Source organism: Epinephelus lanceolatus, chromosome 2 (genome assembly GCF_041903045.1).
Source record: "Epinephelus lanceolatus isolate andai-2023 chromosome 2, ASM4190304v1, whole genome shotgun sequence".
Lineage (NCBI taxonomy): Eukaryota > Metazoa > Chordata > Actinopteri > Perciformes > Serranidae > Epinephelus > Epinephelus lanceolatus.
Window position 1 is genome coordinate 27,611,381 of NC_135735.1, and position 17,730 is coordinate 27,629,110.

General features: G+C 40.8%; 1 protein-coding gene across 1 annotated transcript in view; it reads right to left on the minus strand.

The window, feature by feature from the left end:
- hk1 (hexokinase 1) overlaps positions 1-17,730 on the minus strand; it is a 29,529-nt gene that overhangs the window by 2,437 nt on the left and 9,362 nt on the right. Inside the window, exons 2-20 of the mRNA XM_033623590.2 lie at positions 16,274-16,436; positions 11,136-11,284; positions 10,919-11,038; positions 10,563-10,658; positions 10,323-10,422; positions 10,051-10,234; positions 8,989-9,144; positions 8,679-8,766; positions 8,246-8,391; positions 7,845-8,037; positions 7,608-7,719; positions 7,075-7,223; positions 5,021-5,140; positions 4,686-4,781; positions 4,501-4,600; positions 4,230-4,413; positions 3,935-4,090; positions 3,669-3,756; positions 1,817-1,962 (exon numbers count right to left, since the gene is read on the minus strand). Coding sequence (XP_033479481.1) covers positions 1,817-1,962; positions 3,669-3,756; positions 3,935-4,090; positions 4,230-4,413; positions 4,501-4,600; positions 4,686-4,781; positions 5,021-5,140; positions 7,075-7,223; positions 7,608-7,719; positions 7,845-8,037; positions 8,246-8,391; positions 8,679-8,766; positions 8,989-9,144; positions 10,051-10,234; positions 10,323-10,422; positions 10,563-10,658; positions 10,919-11,038; positions 11,136-11,284; positions 16,274-16,436 — 2,546 coding nt within the window. The remainder of the gene's footprint in view (positions 1-1,816; positions 1,963-3,668; positions 3,757-3,934; positions 4,091-4,229; positions 4,414-4,500; positions 4,601-4,685; positions 4,782-5,020; positions 5,141-7,074; positions 7,224-7,607; positions 7,720-7,844; positions 8,038-8,245; positions 8,392-8,678; positions 8,767-8,988; positions 9,145-10,050; positions 10,235-10,322; positions 10,423-10,562; positions 10,659-10,918; positions 11,039-11,135; positions 11,285-16,273; positions 16,437-17,730) is intronic.

Here is a 17,730-nt window from a genome sequence, read left to right on the forward strand (position 1 = left end):
GAAACAAACAGATCAGGTGATTAAAACCAGTAAAAACACTGAACAAAGCAGTTTCATGTTACAAATCAATGTTTCTCTGATGCTGTTCATCTTATCGCAGACAGGCTTGTAGTCCGGCACCTGCTAATGAGTGCTTGCCTTTTTTCTCTGATAACTTCAGCTCCAGATGTTAACAAAGTTTTTACCATGAGCTGAATTATCCGCAGAGGTCTCTACTCTCTAAAACAAACAGACCCAGTGATTAAAACCAGTGAAAAAACTGAATTAAGCAGTCTCACATTAAAAAATGAATGTTTTTCTGACGCTGCTCATCACGGAGAGGCTGCTAACTATGGTGGTCGATATAACAACATGAATGGCCCTTTCTAGAGTCTGTCTTTGGTTTGTCCATTCTGGGCTACTGTAGAAACATAGAGCTGCAACATGGTGGATGCCATTGACAAAGACCTGCTCCCTATGTAGATACACAATTCTTATTTTCAGGTGATTATACACTAAAGCAGTGGTCCCCAACTGGTGGGTCAAGAGTCAAGTTTGTAAAAAAACACACTTTATTTTTAACTTAACAGTGAATTTCTGGCTCAGAGCTTTTATTTTGAAGTGCTGTTTCCTGCTGTAGTGTGAGTGACTAACGGACAGCTACTTAAGAGACAACAAATAAACTCGATGATATGGCCAAACGCAAGTACGACGCTAAATATATCAAACCGTGTGGACCTTGAACCAATGACTAAAGGAGCAATCTCAACTCAACTCAACTCATATCTATTTATAAAGCACATTTGTGTTGAGTGAAGTGCTGTACAAAAGGAGTAAATACTAAAAAACTCATACATCTGGACCCAGTGGCTGGATCAGTTGGGAACTACTGCCCTAAAGGCAATATTCTTATCATATTATGTTCCATTTCTGACAGTATATTTCCCTAAATCCTACACACTGGACGTTTAATAGAGATCTTAACTGTCGCTTGCATAAAAGAAAGGAGGTGGACGAAGAGATTTTATTTAACCACGGGTATCTCTATTGTGTTGAGCAACTGTCAACACATCTCATACATAATTAGTTCATAAAGTAATCATGACTCATGATCTGCACCCAATAATAATACGAGACACACTCTACATGCCATTAGCACATTAGCACTTATTGGATAATCAGTTTCTGAACATTTACTCGTTGTTACATTAACTGACAATACATTAAATTAGCACATCAGACCAGTGCATGTGATCAGCATCTGAGATTAGAACTTTTTCTCTATGCACATGAAGTATGAAGATGGCAAACATAAATGCACAAGCAAGATATAACAGGGACAAAACAAAACCAGTGAGATACAGCCAGATTCCTTCCTTTGATACTGCGGTTTCTCTTTTTAGATTTAGACAAGCAGGTAGCCACAACAGCTGCCACCAGCGAGAGTGATTTTCTGCCAAATGCTTTGGGAGACTCAACAAGAACAACACTGACACATGTTACATGAATCATGAGGTGCCTGAGAGAGAAAACTGCCAGGACAGGATTTTAAAAAGGAGCAAACACAAATTTGCTGAGCTATAATGGCCTGAAGCCACAACTGGATGAACCTGCCTTTGTCTGCATTTGCTTCTCTTGTGCAGAGTGAGTCCCACCCCAGGGATGGCAAATACTGTTGTCATATGAATAAGGTAAAGTTGTAATTAGATGTACTGGAACATCAACAAGCCCTTTAAAAACCTGTCAGTATACCACATGAAGAAATGGCCTGGTCATCCTATCTTTGTTTTGTAGGCACCTGAGTAGACAGTGAATAGTTATGATAAATCTGACTCACTGTGGATGTAGTTTGTAGAGCGTCCCGTCCACTCCCACAGTGATGTCCAGATGGTCCAGTCCTCTGTTCTCTCTGATCTTATCAACCACAGCCGCCATTCCTGCCCCGCATATCTGAGCTGCACGATGGGACACCACTCCACATACCTGCATAACAATGAGAACCATTATCATTATTGCAACACTTGGCAGACTGTATTCACCACGCTTTGCTGAGCCAGAGATATCAAACAACATCATATCACTCCACAAACAGTGAAAATAAATATAACCTAACACGTCTGATTCTGTCAGCTCTTGTACAGTCACATATGCCTGCATCTTTCACAAGACAAGTGTGATAACATATTGTGGGGCTCAGATTTGACTATTCACACTCAGTTGTCGTTTATCAGGTACACCTAGTATAATAAAAGAAACTTACGCACATATTTATATTTGGTAAAAGTGTCTATGTTGGTATGACATATTACATGGGTTGTGGTATTATTTACAATTACACAGCAGTTTCTGTAAATTTTGAAAAGTGCATAGTAGTGGACTATGCTTAAGTTATGTTACTATTATTTCAGTGTAAGAATACAGGTGTAAGTTATTTACGACAGGAATGATGCCGTAAGACTGTTCTGTACGCATCATGGGAGTCACCTGGCCCGTGCATTTGGGACTTTAGTGGCAAAGTTTTTTTTAAATTGTGACTAAAGAAGACGGCAGTGTTGTAAGTCTGTATCTTCAATGAACAGAGATGAAATGAGCAGTACAGTGGCCAGAAAGATGTTACATGACAGAGCACATTGGCCCTCTGAACTGAGGGTGCATGATGTTCTCGAGGGGCTGTCCCAGGATGAAAAAAGCACAGAACAATATGGGGACAATTTATTTTGTAACAAGTAAGATAATAAAAGCAAATCCGACTACACTGTGAAGGAAGACAAGAAACTACTGTTTATGTCAGTAGCCCTGTGGTCCGACGAAATAAGTTAGCTTACAGTTAGCAATGGCCTCCACATGACTTTATTCACAATTTCTACAAAAAACTGTGGCTATTCCTTTGATCGGTGAACGCTTACGGACGAAAGGAATATAAATAATGGAGAAATGGATACACATTCTGCTCAGACTAGTTGGTGGTGGGCTCCCAGTGGGTTTTAAGAGGTTTTAATATCCTAAAAGCCAAAATTTTGTTTATTGAAATCAGACAAAAACCCACTGTCCCATACCCTGCCTTATTGCTATTGCACATGACAAAAAAAGACTGGTACAGCATGGTGTTAAAAAGACAATGACATGGCTGCATAGGTTTGGATCATAGGCAGTTTTGTACCATGTTATGCAGTGTTATAGTGTGTAATATGTGAGAGTTTATAGGATAAGGACATCAAGTTGGTCGTGGAATTGGAGAGAGGTCATTTAAAAAGTCTTATCTGCCATTTTTAATCCCAAATAAACCTTGTTGTAATTTTTCCCTACCTCATGTCAGTACTTTGGGTCTTCAAAAAAACAAAAAGGAACCTGGAAGTGACCTTGGAACATGGGCATATTAAAATGGCTCCTATAACTAGCTAAAGGTGCTGTGGTCCGATACAACAGTCCTGAAATAAATCCGACTTTCATGAAGGTCATAATGTTCAGTTTTTGTTGTTTTGTGTTTTAGAGAGGTGACGATTCAACTAAGGTGCATTAAGGGTCAAGAGTTTGTGCTGACTACTACTAGATGTCTGGAGACTGGATGTCTCATCAAGGGTTGAGCATTACACTGAACATGCTTGTATGCTGATTTTTTTTTATCTTAAAAACAAATTTTTATATACTAGTCTCTTATGTGCACACATTTGTATCTCGCTATACGTTACCTCTTTGACTATGATACTGTCATCGCAGGTGCTGTCCAGCCCTAAGTGTTGCAGGATGGATCTCACTTGCAGCAAAGCCAATCTGTCACTGGAGAAAGAAAAAGACATAAAAACTGACTTGTTAGCAGAAGGGAAATAAACTGCTAATGAAGTTCAATCTACTGGGACTGATGTTGTCACTTTCACAGCTTGACAAAATGAGACACAAAAGTCTAGATTACTTTTCACCTCCTCGAGCAGACACAAAAAAGTGCTAATTATCTTACCTCTCTATCTGTGAGAGGAACTTTGTTTCAAAGATGCCTCTGGTCTTCAGTGTTTCAGAGATCTGTCCTCTGAACAGGAATCCTCTCTTGGTCATATCTATCAGGATGTTTCGCACAATCTCGCCGAGATACATGCCGCTGCACATTTTCTCATATCTGTAAAACACGTGCAAAAACCAAACATGCACATAAAGAGACATACAGATGCATCCACACATACTGAAGGTGTTTCTGATTTGAAGAATGTGCACGTAATATGTGTGTGTGTGCGTGTGTTTATGAGGGGGATGTTAACCTTTGTTTGCCTGGATTGAGGGAGAAGTCGTCCACAGCGCGGTCGTACTCCGTCCTAATGTCATCAAGGCATCCGTTGTCTCCGAAAGCCCCCCACTCCATGTTGACACACATCTGTCCTTCATCTCCTTCTATCATCTCGATGTTCTTCATCTCCTCCATGTAACATGCGTTACTGCCTGTGCCTGTAATCACACTCATTAATTAGATGGATAGAGAACAAATCACCTGAATATATATTTCAAAACGAGTCCATATAAAGGTAAACTAACCAGCGATGAGTCCAATCTCACAGGTGGGCTCTTCGTACGCACAGGTCATCATGGTTCCCACTGTGTCGTTCACTACTGCCACTACATCCAGGTCAAACTCCTAAAGAACAAACATATAATGTGATGCAACATCACAGTCTACATTTTTGCACACAGATTGAATGATGCTGCTCCTCATATCCTACCTCTCTCCTCTTAATGGCCTCCCTCAGCAGACCCACCACGTCCTCTCCTTCACAGTCTGTCGCCTTGAATCCCTTGGTCCATGTCACCAGGATGCCCTTCACACACACACACAAGGGAAAACTGTCACATCTTGCAGAGCGTACGAGGATTTAATGGCCTGTTCGGAGCTTAGAAAACTTTTCTTGGGGCTCATGAAACATTGTTATCAAAAGTTGTTATTTTGGATAAATTTGGGGTTTCCTCTATCGCTAGTAATATGTGTGTTTTTAAGATGTAAGAGTTTCTGGGGAAGTCAGACACAGTTCAGTTTATATCAGAGAGGGAGAACACTCACAGCGTCCAGGCTGGTCTGGCGGCAGGGGAATGAGAAGGTGAAGCCCAGAGGAAGACGAGCATTCTTCATGCCCATGTAGTCCAGGAAGTCACTGATACACTGCACAATGTGATCAAACAACTGGAAGAAGAAAGATATGACAACATGTGAAACTACAGTAATAATATTAAAAAAGATCTGACATATTTTGCTCCATTTTGAGCCTCCAGTAACTAGTTTTCCTCACAACCTCCAATATTTCTTACTGGCCAGATTAGTATTAACAAAAGTAACTGACCACAGACAGTACACAATGTAATCCATCTGGGCTTTAACGGTTCACCAAGCAGGATTGTCGATGCCCGCCAGCCAAAGTGAAAGCAAAAGCCAGTCCCAGATTCACTCCTTTGGCAGTTTGCCTCGCTACGTATATTTGTTTTTTTCTTAGCGCTCTCCTGCATGCCTGCTGCTTATGGTCTGGAACCTAGTTGCTACCTTTTCTAACAGCCTTGACCTCAAGTGAGTGCTGTGTGGGTTCATGCCCATAAACGTCCTGCACACAGAAAATACGAAAATACAGGCAGAGGGCAGAGTCTCTGGGAAAGAATACACCACCACACACTCCTAGTGGGTCATGAATGATGATTGAGAGGGAGTACTTCTATGTGAATCTATATTATTATGAAAATCTTGCCTAGTATATCTTTAAAAAGGCACATAATGGATATTATAGAACACATTAAAAGAGTGGTTAAAATCCTACGCCTGGGTCCGAGACCTTTGAATCCGCCCATTCCACTGAGTTCGACGTGACCGATTCTGCTCTGGCATTGTGACATAAAACAGCAATTTCTCATTTAAAATAAAAACAACCAATGAGCACCCCAGGGAAGGGCTAACGATTAGCCAATTAGCACTGGGGACGCTGATGTCATATAGGCAATTAAATCCTCACATTAGCTAGAAAATTGTGGCCAGTCATATGAGGCCTGGTCTGCGTCCAAAACTGTTCAGTATTCATTAAACACTCCAGTACATATTGTGTCCTCATGTAGTGGACTCAAACTATTTCACAATACATCAGTTTAAAAGTCAAGCATGATGTTTCTCCGGCCACACCTCAGTCAGTGACCTCATAACATGTGTTTTCCATTAGTCGCCCAGAACAAAATTTCTGTTGTGACATAACCTTTAGAGTGTGTGACCAGAAGTTTGCAAAATAGGCTTGAGAGGGACCTACTTGGAAGGTTTAATCAATATTGAGCAGTGGAGAAACACTTTCTCCACCTACTGTATGTGATTTAGTGTAATTTAGTTGTCATTCAGCACTGTGTCTATGTGAGAACTAAACTACTTTTCCAGACCATTGCTGGAAATTTGAATTAATTCTCCTGGTTAAATATATGACACACATCAACAGATAACACCTTTCCCTGTCACAGTTCTGTACTGCCTGCAGACCAGTCAAATTATATAACAGTTCCGTATAATAATGAAAGCTCTAAAATATGTAAATTACAAGGCTGCATCCACAGTCACATAACACTTTAAAGAGGCCCTGCACACCCACTCACTCTGGCTAACTAGACCTCTGCTCATGTCGACGTTAGGCAGAGATATGCTGGGCCTCAAGAAAAAAGTGAAATAACCTGTAAAATTGTAATACAGTTGTGCCATTTCTATTCTAACTTTCTTGTCCTGTGTACCTCAGGAGGAAGAGAGACACACGGAGGAGTGAGAGTGAAGATGAAAAGGCCAAAGGTGACAGACAGGATTAGCTCCAGCTGGTGCACAAGAGTTCAAAGTTTAAATCTACGGTCAACTCAATTCTAATCTCAACAAATCATCAATCTCTATTTCTGTCCACCTCTTACCTATCAACCTACTTCCCTTTGTCTTCCTATCCTCTTACCTCTGAGCGTCACATCCCCAACCTCTGACCTACACTGATCTCTACGGTACCAACAAGGCAACAGGAGGTGAAGTTCAAATAGTCTCAACCGCCCTTCTGGCTTTTACTCGAATGCATTATCTGCATCACTTCAGTCAGCCTAACACAGACTGATGGATCTCACCTCCTCTCCTGTGCCTTGCATCACTTCTAGAGGAATAGCGTAGATCTTGTTGTGCATCTCCACCGTTCTCCGCTTGCCAGAACGAATCTTAACCAGCAGAACTCTGAAGTTGGTTCCTCCTAAATCCAAAGCCAGGAAATCACCATGCTCTGGATAACGAGACAGACAGATAAATAAATAAATGAATAAGTCAGGAACAATGTCAAACACACACACACACACACACACACACACACCTATTGAAGAATAGAGGACGTCAATGTGAAAATCCACATTCTGCATTTTGGAGATACACTGTCCAAATCACTCATATGCTTAATACGCAACTGCACTTTAGTTCACCCCCTGTTGTTGTTATTGTTATTAAGTTGCAAAGAAAAGTAACTAATGTTATGTATTGACCTCAGCTGATCTCTCTTTCCATGCATGACACACACATGCAGGAACAAGTTGCCAGCTTGAATATGTTTGTATACATCTGAGTGTGTGAGTGTGTGTGTGTGTGTGTGTGTGTGTGTGTGTGTGTGTCTCACCTGAGCCATCAGGAGTGCTCTTCACAAAGGTTGGCAGCATTTTGACAGTAGCAGTGTCCTGCGTGCTCTTTGAAAGGCCATTTTGGATCTCTTCCCTCATTCGCTTCTTTACCTGGAGACAATAAGAACATCTTAAATAGTACAGTGACACACAGTGAATGATGCAGACACACACACACACACACACACACACACACACACACACACACACACACACTACAGTATCTCGGTCCTCACCTCCAGCAGTTGTTCGGTCGTCAGACGGAATTCGGACAGCGTTTCTGCAATTTGTCGTGAGTGCTCTGCAAGTCGGTAGGCCACAGCTGTCACCATGGCTGCTCCTTTTCCACTGCCGCTCTCTGATAGCAGGAATCGAACATCAGTGTCCGGGACCAAACGGCGGACTGTCTTGTGAAGACGACGAGCATATCTGAAATACATACATGAGAGTCAAGAGCTTAACTTTGACAGTATATGCTGAACACTGATAAATAACAAGTCAGACCTAATGGAGTAACACCCAAGAGCAGTCCGTAATGATCGTTGTGAAAAGGTGAGGGGCACTGAGATGTATAATATCACATTTAACTGCTGACAGCATGTAAAATAAACACATCTCTAATGTTAATGTCACTCACTGTGGGTGCATCTTGTACAGAGATCCATCGATGCCTACGGTGGTTCGGAGTCGTGTCACGCCTTTGTTCTCCTTTAGCCTCAGCAGGATACCTGCCAGGGTGGCAGCGATCAGGTTGGCAGAGCGGAAAGACACAATGGTACAAACCTGAGGGAGGAAGGAGGAGAGAAATTCATCAAGAAGCACATCCGAACTTAATAAACTGCAGAATAAGATGATCAAACTTTATATTCTATGTAAACTCTTATCAGATACGACAGCTTTGATCTTAGACATGTTTGCAAAAACATATGGCAGCATAAATCTAATTTTGTTCTTCCTATTTCCTTTAGATACATCAAATACTTGGATATATTTTGGCTATGTGTTGCTTCCCCTAATTTAAGTGACATTCATTCACAAGATTCAAGTGCTGTTTCAGCAACAATACCCACATGCTGCACAGCGATGCAGTCGTCGGTCGAGGGCTCCACACCAAGTCTGGTTAGAACCTCTTTGGCTTTGGTCAAACCCTCCTTACTCCTAAACAACAAAAACAGAGGCAAAGAAAAATCTTAATGACTAAAACTAATACTGAAACTAACAAAAACCAAACCAAAACTAAATATTTTTTAACAATAAAAACTAAACTGAAACAGGCAACCCCGCTCTCGGCACTCACTACAACTAAACTGAATTGAAAACAAAAATTCAAAACGAAATTTAATAAAAATCCAAACTCTAATGACTCTAAATGCGACTTACTTCTCTATGGCTGAGATGTGTTTGGTCTCAAACTTCCCCTTAGTGAGCAGCTCAGGAGTGATCCTTCCCTCAAACAGCAGACCTTCTCTGGCCATCTTCACCAGGATGAGACGAACCAGCTCCCCCAGGTACATACCACTGACCATCTTCTCAAATCTGCGACACAGTGGAAGAGAAAATGAGGAAAACCTCTGGTTAAATATCCTGAACAGAAGACAGATGTTCTCTTACAGCTAAAGATGCCACTAGTTGTATTTTTAGCAGCTGAACACAACTACCTTCACCAAAACTTTGCTATCACTATACTAAACACTTTAAACACATATATTCTCACAGCAGAGTTTTAAAACATGCTTGCCCAGGCATGCAAATTGTATGCATAAGTGTTTTACATAGTATGGTTTTGTGTTTGGGAGGTAATGACTGAGCACACTACTGGACAAATGAAACTTGGATTATACTGCACAAGTTGGCTTGTGTGAGAGCTTGTAAACAGATGTTCAATTCAACATAGCAGGGGTGAGTAGTTGATATCCAAATGATCATTTTATGGGTGAACTGCTCCTTTAATATGCTAATTCAGACACTGCTCTTCTCATGGTGAGGCTGTAAGAATCTCACATTTTTGGAGAAGCAGACTTTGCCTCCCATGTGGGAAAAAAACAAGGGCCAAGAGCCAACAAGGAGCATTGCCTTTTCCCTGCTGGTCATATTAACAGAGTGCAGGACTTCTGTGACAGTTTGTGTAAACAGCAAGCACGCAGGGTAACTTAGATCTTAAAGCAAAGCGTCATAACTCATCTTCATTCATCTAAAGATAAAACAGCATGTTTAGAAGTACATCACTGCTATTCCCAAAGTTTTTAATCACTACTGAAAAATGTATGTATTTTTTGTTTCATTATAAATGAATAAACATTAGTCAAATCATCACCAGAACTATAATCAACAGTTGGTTGAGTACAGTAACAGACAGTTAACCATCAGCTGATTCTATGATTCACTCATTCACATTATCTCAGGGATAAACAACAAGTCTGTAATAGTTTTGGTATGACGTACAGCTGTTTGCCGGGGTTGAGAGAGCCTCGGTCTATCTCTCTGTCAAACTCTGTCCTGATGTCTTCCAGCCTGCCGTCGTCTCCGAAAGCTCCCCACTCAGTGTTCACACACATCCTACCCTCGTCTCCCTCCACCAGGTCAATGTGACGCAGCTCCTCCATGTAGCACGCATTGGTACCCGTACCTAAACACAGAGAAATACACATCAGTACAGTTCAATCTCATTACTATTCTGCTTCTTTTGACGATTGAGATGCACGTTGTTGTAGTACCGATGATAATGCCGACTTCACAGCGCTGGTCATCGAAACCACAGGTCATCATAGTTCCAACAGTGTCATTCACTACTGCCATGATGTCAGCGTTATAATCCTACAGAGAAATAAAACACACACAGATAAGTATGGTTTGCTTTCATCCGTGCCATTTTGCATCCCAGTTTGAATGGAATCAAATACACTGAAACAAATAAGTTGATAACGTTAGACTGCAGACAATGAGACAAGACTCACTCCTCGTTTTTTAATAGCTTTGTTGAGCAGCGTGACGACATCCATTCCCTCCACTCCACTGGCTTTGAAACGCTTTGTCCATGTTATCAGAACGCCCTGGAAACAAACAGAGAGAGGACAGTGTTAAAGGACAGAGACATATTTGATGCTATATGTACATAGGCTGTTTTGTTGGACAGAGCCTGGAACATGTGTTACTGGGTAACAGGTCTCCATAGCAACTGTGGCAACAAATTGTTGCATGGTAATCCTCAAATATTTGAATAAAAGATAATACATGAAATGTGTCGTGTGTTACACAGACGTCAGCGGCATCAACATCTGCATCGATTGATCCATTTTTAATTTAGTTTCACCTCATCTAGTTTGGTCTGCTGGCAGGGGAAGGAGAAGGTAAATCCAACTGGGAGCTTCTTGTCTTTGATGTTCTGTTTTTCCATGAAGTCCCCGAGACACTCTGCCACATGGTCGAACAGCTGGAACAGAGGTGGAGAGGTTGGTTCAGGACGAGCTGATGCAACTGTGTGTGTGTGTGTGTGTGTGTGTGTGTGCCTGTATTTCCGTATAACCTACTTTAGTTCCAGTGCCGTGAATGATGTCCTCTGGCGTGTCATAGATCTGACTCTCCATCTGAACGGTCTGTTTCTTCTCATGGCTCACTTTGACGCGGAGGATCCTGAAGTTGCTGCCTCCCAGATCCAATGCAATGAAGTCTCCCTTCTCTATTGAGACAGAAAAGGTGGGGAGATGATGGAGGAACAGGAAGAGAGTAACAAGGAAAGAGATAGGGGGGAGAAATGTCAATTTGCAGTTAGTTACATAAGGAAAGAGTTGCTGACATTACTGAAGAACAAACATCTAATTACACAGCTCTGGACTGGGACATAACTCGAAAGGAAGACATGAATTAACAGAGCGTCTCCCTTCGGCCAGTGTAGCAGACAAATACAGGTCTCAGTATTGGTCTACAGTGAATTAATGTCAGACAATGCGGCGTCTATAAGCAACATGCTGTTTCAGATAGAAGTGATGTCTTGTCTTTGGGCTAAAGCTGTCATCTATCAGCTCCTTTGAATACAGTGAGTAAATACACAGAAAGTAAGGTTTACACTGTATCTATACACTGTGTGTGTCTTTATCGGTGTGTATGCTGGTGTCTTCCTTGTGGGTTTGCTTCAATCTTTTCTGCAAGATGAACTTCCTGTATGGTTATTGGTTAATGATTACCCAACCCCACCAGAGCCTTTATGATTACAATACCACTGGTTAAGAGCTTATTAGAAATGATGCTTCATAAGGCAATCAAATATTGTTTTCTTTTACTGAAACTGAAAATTCTGTTTGAGCAATGATAATTTCTCAGCTAACCGTTGTGCCTTAAACATTAGAAGCAGTTATTTTGCCTAATAAATAAATGGATGCCAGTGTGAAATGTTTGCAAATGTTGTGGTGGCAGAAGGAAACCACTACTGTGTAGAAAGCGTGCACTCATTCTCATTTCCGAGTCCCCAAATAGAGACATCTTGACATTAGAGCTGCAACGATTAGTCGACTAATCAATGACTAATCGACTATCAAAATAATCGGTGACTATTTTTATAGTCGACTAATCAGTTTGAGTCATTTTTCATAGAAAAGTAATATAAAAGTACCCCAAAATACTCTTACTGCAGCTTCTTACGTTCAAATATTGGCAGCTTTACACACTCTCCCATGACGGTGAACTAAAACCCTTTGGCATGAGTACGGAACAAGACATTAGATGACATAATTTTGGGGTTTGGGAGAGACAGACCGACATTTTTCAACATTTCAAGACATTTTCCATAAAATGATTCGAAGAAATAATCGACAGATTAGTCGACAATGAAAATAATCGTTAGTTGCAGCCCTACTTGACATGCCCCTTAGCACCTTATAGCAATGCACAGGCTAGCTTTCAGCGAAACTATGTGATGCACAGCTTAAACACCTTGTTACGCATGGTTTCTTTTGAGAAGCAATAACTGTCAGGGTTAGACAACAAAACTATCTGGTTAGGTTCATAAAAAAGATCATGATTTGGGTTAAAATAAGTTGATACGTAAAGCCCTTTGGTTTCACATGGGACATAAGCACAAAAGTGACTTAATGTTACATTAACTCTGGTATTACAACAGTGGTCTCCTGGATGAAAGTCAGGTTTTGTCTCCTTCTCGCCCTAGGTAGAATTCTCGCTCTTTAAACCATGCCAGTTGCTCTCAGTGTCAAGTACTGCCACAGATGTGTTCACATTGGAGTGACTTGAAAGCCTCGTCCATCGCATAAAGATGTGAAAGTGTCTTTGGCATCGATATCACACGCCAAGGGCTGGGACAAAGCCTTAGTATTTGACACCCTGGGAATGAGAACAGGCTTGCGTTGCTGTAGATGGTGTCTGTGACCTGTTATTAATTGAATCCTGGGAACTTCTGAAAAATAAATTCAGTCCATGTTACTTGGCAGTAAACAGTGGTTCTAGTTTATTCTCTCTGTCTGAATTGGGGACATAACTGGTTCAGAGCTTTGTGATTATAATAACTGCTATTTACTGCTTTTCATAACCCATTAGAGACCAGACTGAGAGATTTTACCGACCTTTGATAGGAAGTAATAAAGCAGGAAGTGCCCCCTCACTGACATGCAGTCTGTTTCATTCTTACTACTGTATTTCCTTACAGCTATGATTGATCTCTGATCCAGTACAAACAAATCGAACCGCCTAAAATGCCCATTTAGAAAGCAGCAACAAGATATCCAACACATCACAAAAATTATTGGTTCAGAGTTCAGAGTAGAGAGACCACTGATTCGTATGTCAGCTAATTTATTAACAGTCGATCTTTACATGCCTCTTTAAAACTGTGAATTGTAATGACGGTTGTAGACAGTGATAAAAAATGTACAAAAGTTTACTTTCACCCAGCAGTGTAATTTCACATTATTACCATCTCATGCCACGACTTTTTGTGCAGATCAGAATGCAAGGTCAGGACAGACTGATAATTTATCTGAAACACATGGCTGTGTTAGTGTATGTGAATAACAGGACAGCTGTGATTACGGTTGAAAAATGATGAGGAAAATATAAAATATTTCTTCTGAATTCCATCTTTATCTTAAACCCTGCATTGGTCAGTGGGAGCAAACACTTGCATTATCACTACTAAAACCTGGCTTTGTAGAGAGCATAGATAAGTGCCTCTTTCAGGTCAGTTTTAAATAGTAAAGTTTTAGTGAATATGCATGTGTTTGGAGAGAGTTTGTAGATGGATGTGTCAATATAGTTCTGCTGCTGTTAGACGTGGTGCCCAATCAATCAATAGCTCAACATGTTTGCTGCTTTTCATGCAGGCATGTGTGGAAAAACAAAGTTTTCTCCACCAGATCAAGGTGACACAGCATGATTTATTGATATACAAATGGTCACTTTATGGATGATATATTTCTTTTAGAGAAAGAGAAAGAGACAGCTTTGCCTCCATTAATATTCAGCTGACTAAGGTAATAAAACACGTCTCTCAGTTTAAGTGGACATACGCTGTCCTCCTTAAGTACAGCATGTACAAGATATGGACTAATTTTAAACTCACATTCACCCGAGTTACAAGGGCGTAATGGCCGCAGTAAATTAGGATTAGTCAGCATGCAGCAGACAATGACATAATGACAGGTAGAGAGACAGGACAATGTCTAAGAGCACTGTAGCAGGAGACAGTAGTTTTGCCTTTTGAGTTCACGTTAGATTAATGCACCAGATGATGAGTGAAAACTGCAGGATGCTACTCTCTGTCACCCATTTCCTACAAGATAACACTGCGCTGCATAACATCATTAACCATCAGCATGGTTTTGTCTTTCTGGATTGCATTGTTCAAGAGCTTTATTTGTTATCATCAACTCTCAGAAGTGTTTCTGCTGATCTAAGCTAATCTCTTTACACTGTGGTGGTTAGCACTGTTGACTGAAAACACACCTTTAAGAACACTGTTCTAGTAAGCGCACCAGAACTGTGTGTACAAAGCTTGCATGTTTGTTTGCCCTGCGTTTCCATCTCGTTCACAAGATCAGACATGCACAAATCAGGTCATTTGGACACTTTTCACAAATGGGAATGACTTGGTACCGCAGGTATTTTCCTGTCTTCTGAAAGCAGAGCCAGAGCACAGCAACTATGAAAAAATGTGTACAATCTGTTCCTCTCTCGTTCATGCAATACACTTTCCTGGTGACTACATGGCTCAGTTTAATATTGGGCATAGTAAAATATTTTGAATGTACGTCTACCCAGACCTCAGTGGTGGCAAAATAGTTTTTACTGTCCCTGTTGTGTCAATATCTTTATTATTTGGATAAAACAGAAGAAGAGAGGCAGAAAGAGGAGACACAAATGATCATTTTAGTGAATTATTTTCTATTTCTAATGCACTATGTTTATGTTCATTTTATTTGAGAAGGAGCAATGCACGTTAATTAACATGAGTATTTGAGTGCAGTGTGTAAATGTGCCAGTTTAGCCATACAGACTAATTTTCATCTGCAGTCCTGAGCAGATTGATGGAATTCAAGTAATAATCTCAGAGATTTTTATTTCAGTAAATTTTCTGTTAAGTCACAATCTATTGCTGAATGACGTAACACAATGGTGACTGAGTCTACGGCCCACTGATGAAAGTATTGCCATATTTATATATATATTTGCAGTATTATGAACGGGGTGTGGGGAGTATTAAGTTACTGCTAATGCACACTGAACATTTCTTTCTGCTGCAGCTCCACTTTAAAAAGCATTTAGCTGGCAAACCACAGACTGTACAAAATAATGGAAGTAGCTACCATGAAGTCACCCAGTGATTTGTGGACTCCCATTTTGAAGACTCAAGTTTGGCATTTCAGCCGTTGCCATCTTGTTATTTTGGAGCCAGAAGTGAGTATATTTGGAAGACAGGTTGGAGCTGTGGAGGAGCAAGGCGTGGGTCTGACTCACAGACTGCAGCAATACAGTCTGTGAGCCTTAATAAAATGTGCATAGGAGGATTATATAAAAATTCATCCCCTGAACAGTCGTCATCAATGTTGCAATTAGCTACAGAAGACAAAACCGTTTTTGTACTAGGATGTAAAGGTGTTTATTTCTGCTGTGATGTTGGGCATTTTAACATGGGGGTGAATGGTGACTGACTCATTCTGGGAGCCAGCCTCACGTGGCCATTTGAGGAACTGCAGCTTTTGGCACTTCAGCATCATTTTTCAGCCCTGGAGGTTGCCGCCTGGATGTAACCAACTTCTTTCACTGTGCTCTGGTTTCTGCAGAGTCATGTCATGCGCAGTGTAAAATCAGATCATAACTGCTCACAGAATGATGGACAAAGGCCAATTATTGTCTGACTTCCTTATGAAAACAGTAATACTTGATTTTGCTGCCCCCAGAACTCTGTGACCTATGGTATTAAACTGCATTTCCTGTTACCACCAATAACTACAGCTGTTTCAGGACTGAAATCTTTGAGATAGTCACTTAAAAAGAAAACATAAAAGAGCACGCAAGCACTGTGCAGCCTGACCTTTGTTGTCATTCGTTTATGAAGTCGTAAAAACAGCAAACTGGCTTTGATACTGATTTCGTGCTATAAAGTGTCGATGGGGTTCAGATCATCCAACAATGGTAAAAATATGAGTTCAAAGGTACTAACCTGAGCCATCAGGAATTGACCGCACGAACGTTGGCAGCATCTTCAGCACAGCAGTGGGGTTAGTGTCCCTCCCCAGTCCTTGGGCCAGCTCCCTCCGAAAACGCTGCGTGATTTCCTTTAACGTCTCATCAGAGAAACGCATGGAGTACAGGTACTTATCGATCTGAAAGTAAACATCAGACAAAAAAAAATACATTAATCTTTTGTAATCTTAACTTCTTGTCATCAATCTGTAACCACCACAATAGTATTAATATAAAGCTTCAATACACACACCACTGTCCTCTGACCCTAGCTGAGTCACTTTTTTTTTTTTTTAAGATATTTTTTGGGCATTTAGTGAGAAACAGATGTGAAAGGGGACGGAGAGGAGGACATGCGGCAAAGGACCCTGGACCGGACTGAAACCCAGGTCACTGCAGTAAGGACACAGCTTTAATGGTATGTCCATCCGGAGTGCATCCGGGTCCATCCCGGCGAGTTCACTTTTAGTTTATGACTGAAGTAACTGAGATTTACTGGAATTGGTAGAGAATATTCTGTAAGCATGATGAAGCAGTGAATATGACTAACCATCCCATAATGTTTTAGTCATCCATGTATAAAACCCACTTCATGGACAGACTGATCTCAACTCTGCTTCACCCAGAAATGAATCAGAGCCACAAAACAAAATAAATTATTATATTGCTTTCTTGCAACATAATGGAATAAAACTCTGGACAGTTCTTTGATTACACCTATCAGTCAGTATCTAAGGAAAACGTATGGCATCATCAGTGTGACACAGTGAGAACAGGAAGTAGGCTATAGGCACTCGCTTACAGCTGTTATCAAGGCATGTTTGCACAGAAGGGTGTTCCTTGTGACTTTATTGTGGGTATGACGGTGATGAGTACAGAAGTCTGACAAATAACTAACAGGGGAAAAAGTCACTAACTGACTGGTTGCCATAAGGACGTCAGTCGTACCAAATCCACAGATAAAGCACAGCTAGGTGTGCCTTGAAGCAATTATCAGCACGCACTGTATGACTTGACCATGTGTAAACTGTCATAGATACAGCACACAGCAGCTTGAGCTGTCTGGCCTTTCGGGAACAGGATGTTAACCAATCCTGGTGAAATCCATTGTTGCATCACACTCTTTAATGCAGCAAAGACCTACTTTATTCACAAGTGTTACACACCAAGAACAGAATGTACAGACACATTACTCTGGTTAAATGTCATGTTCACAATGACTTCTTATGTTAAAAATACAGAGAGTTGGATTAACCCATAACTGGATTATCATCAGTTTCATAAAAATAACTACTAGAAAATCAGAGAAATATACAAAACACTTTGCTGCCTAGATCAGACACACGTGCTCACATGATTTAAGAGTCACACACAATGCGTGTATGCACTGTGACGTCAGTGTGATAATTCACTAGTACTACTCATTGTAAGTGG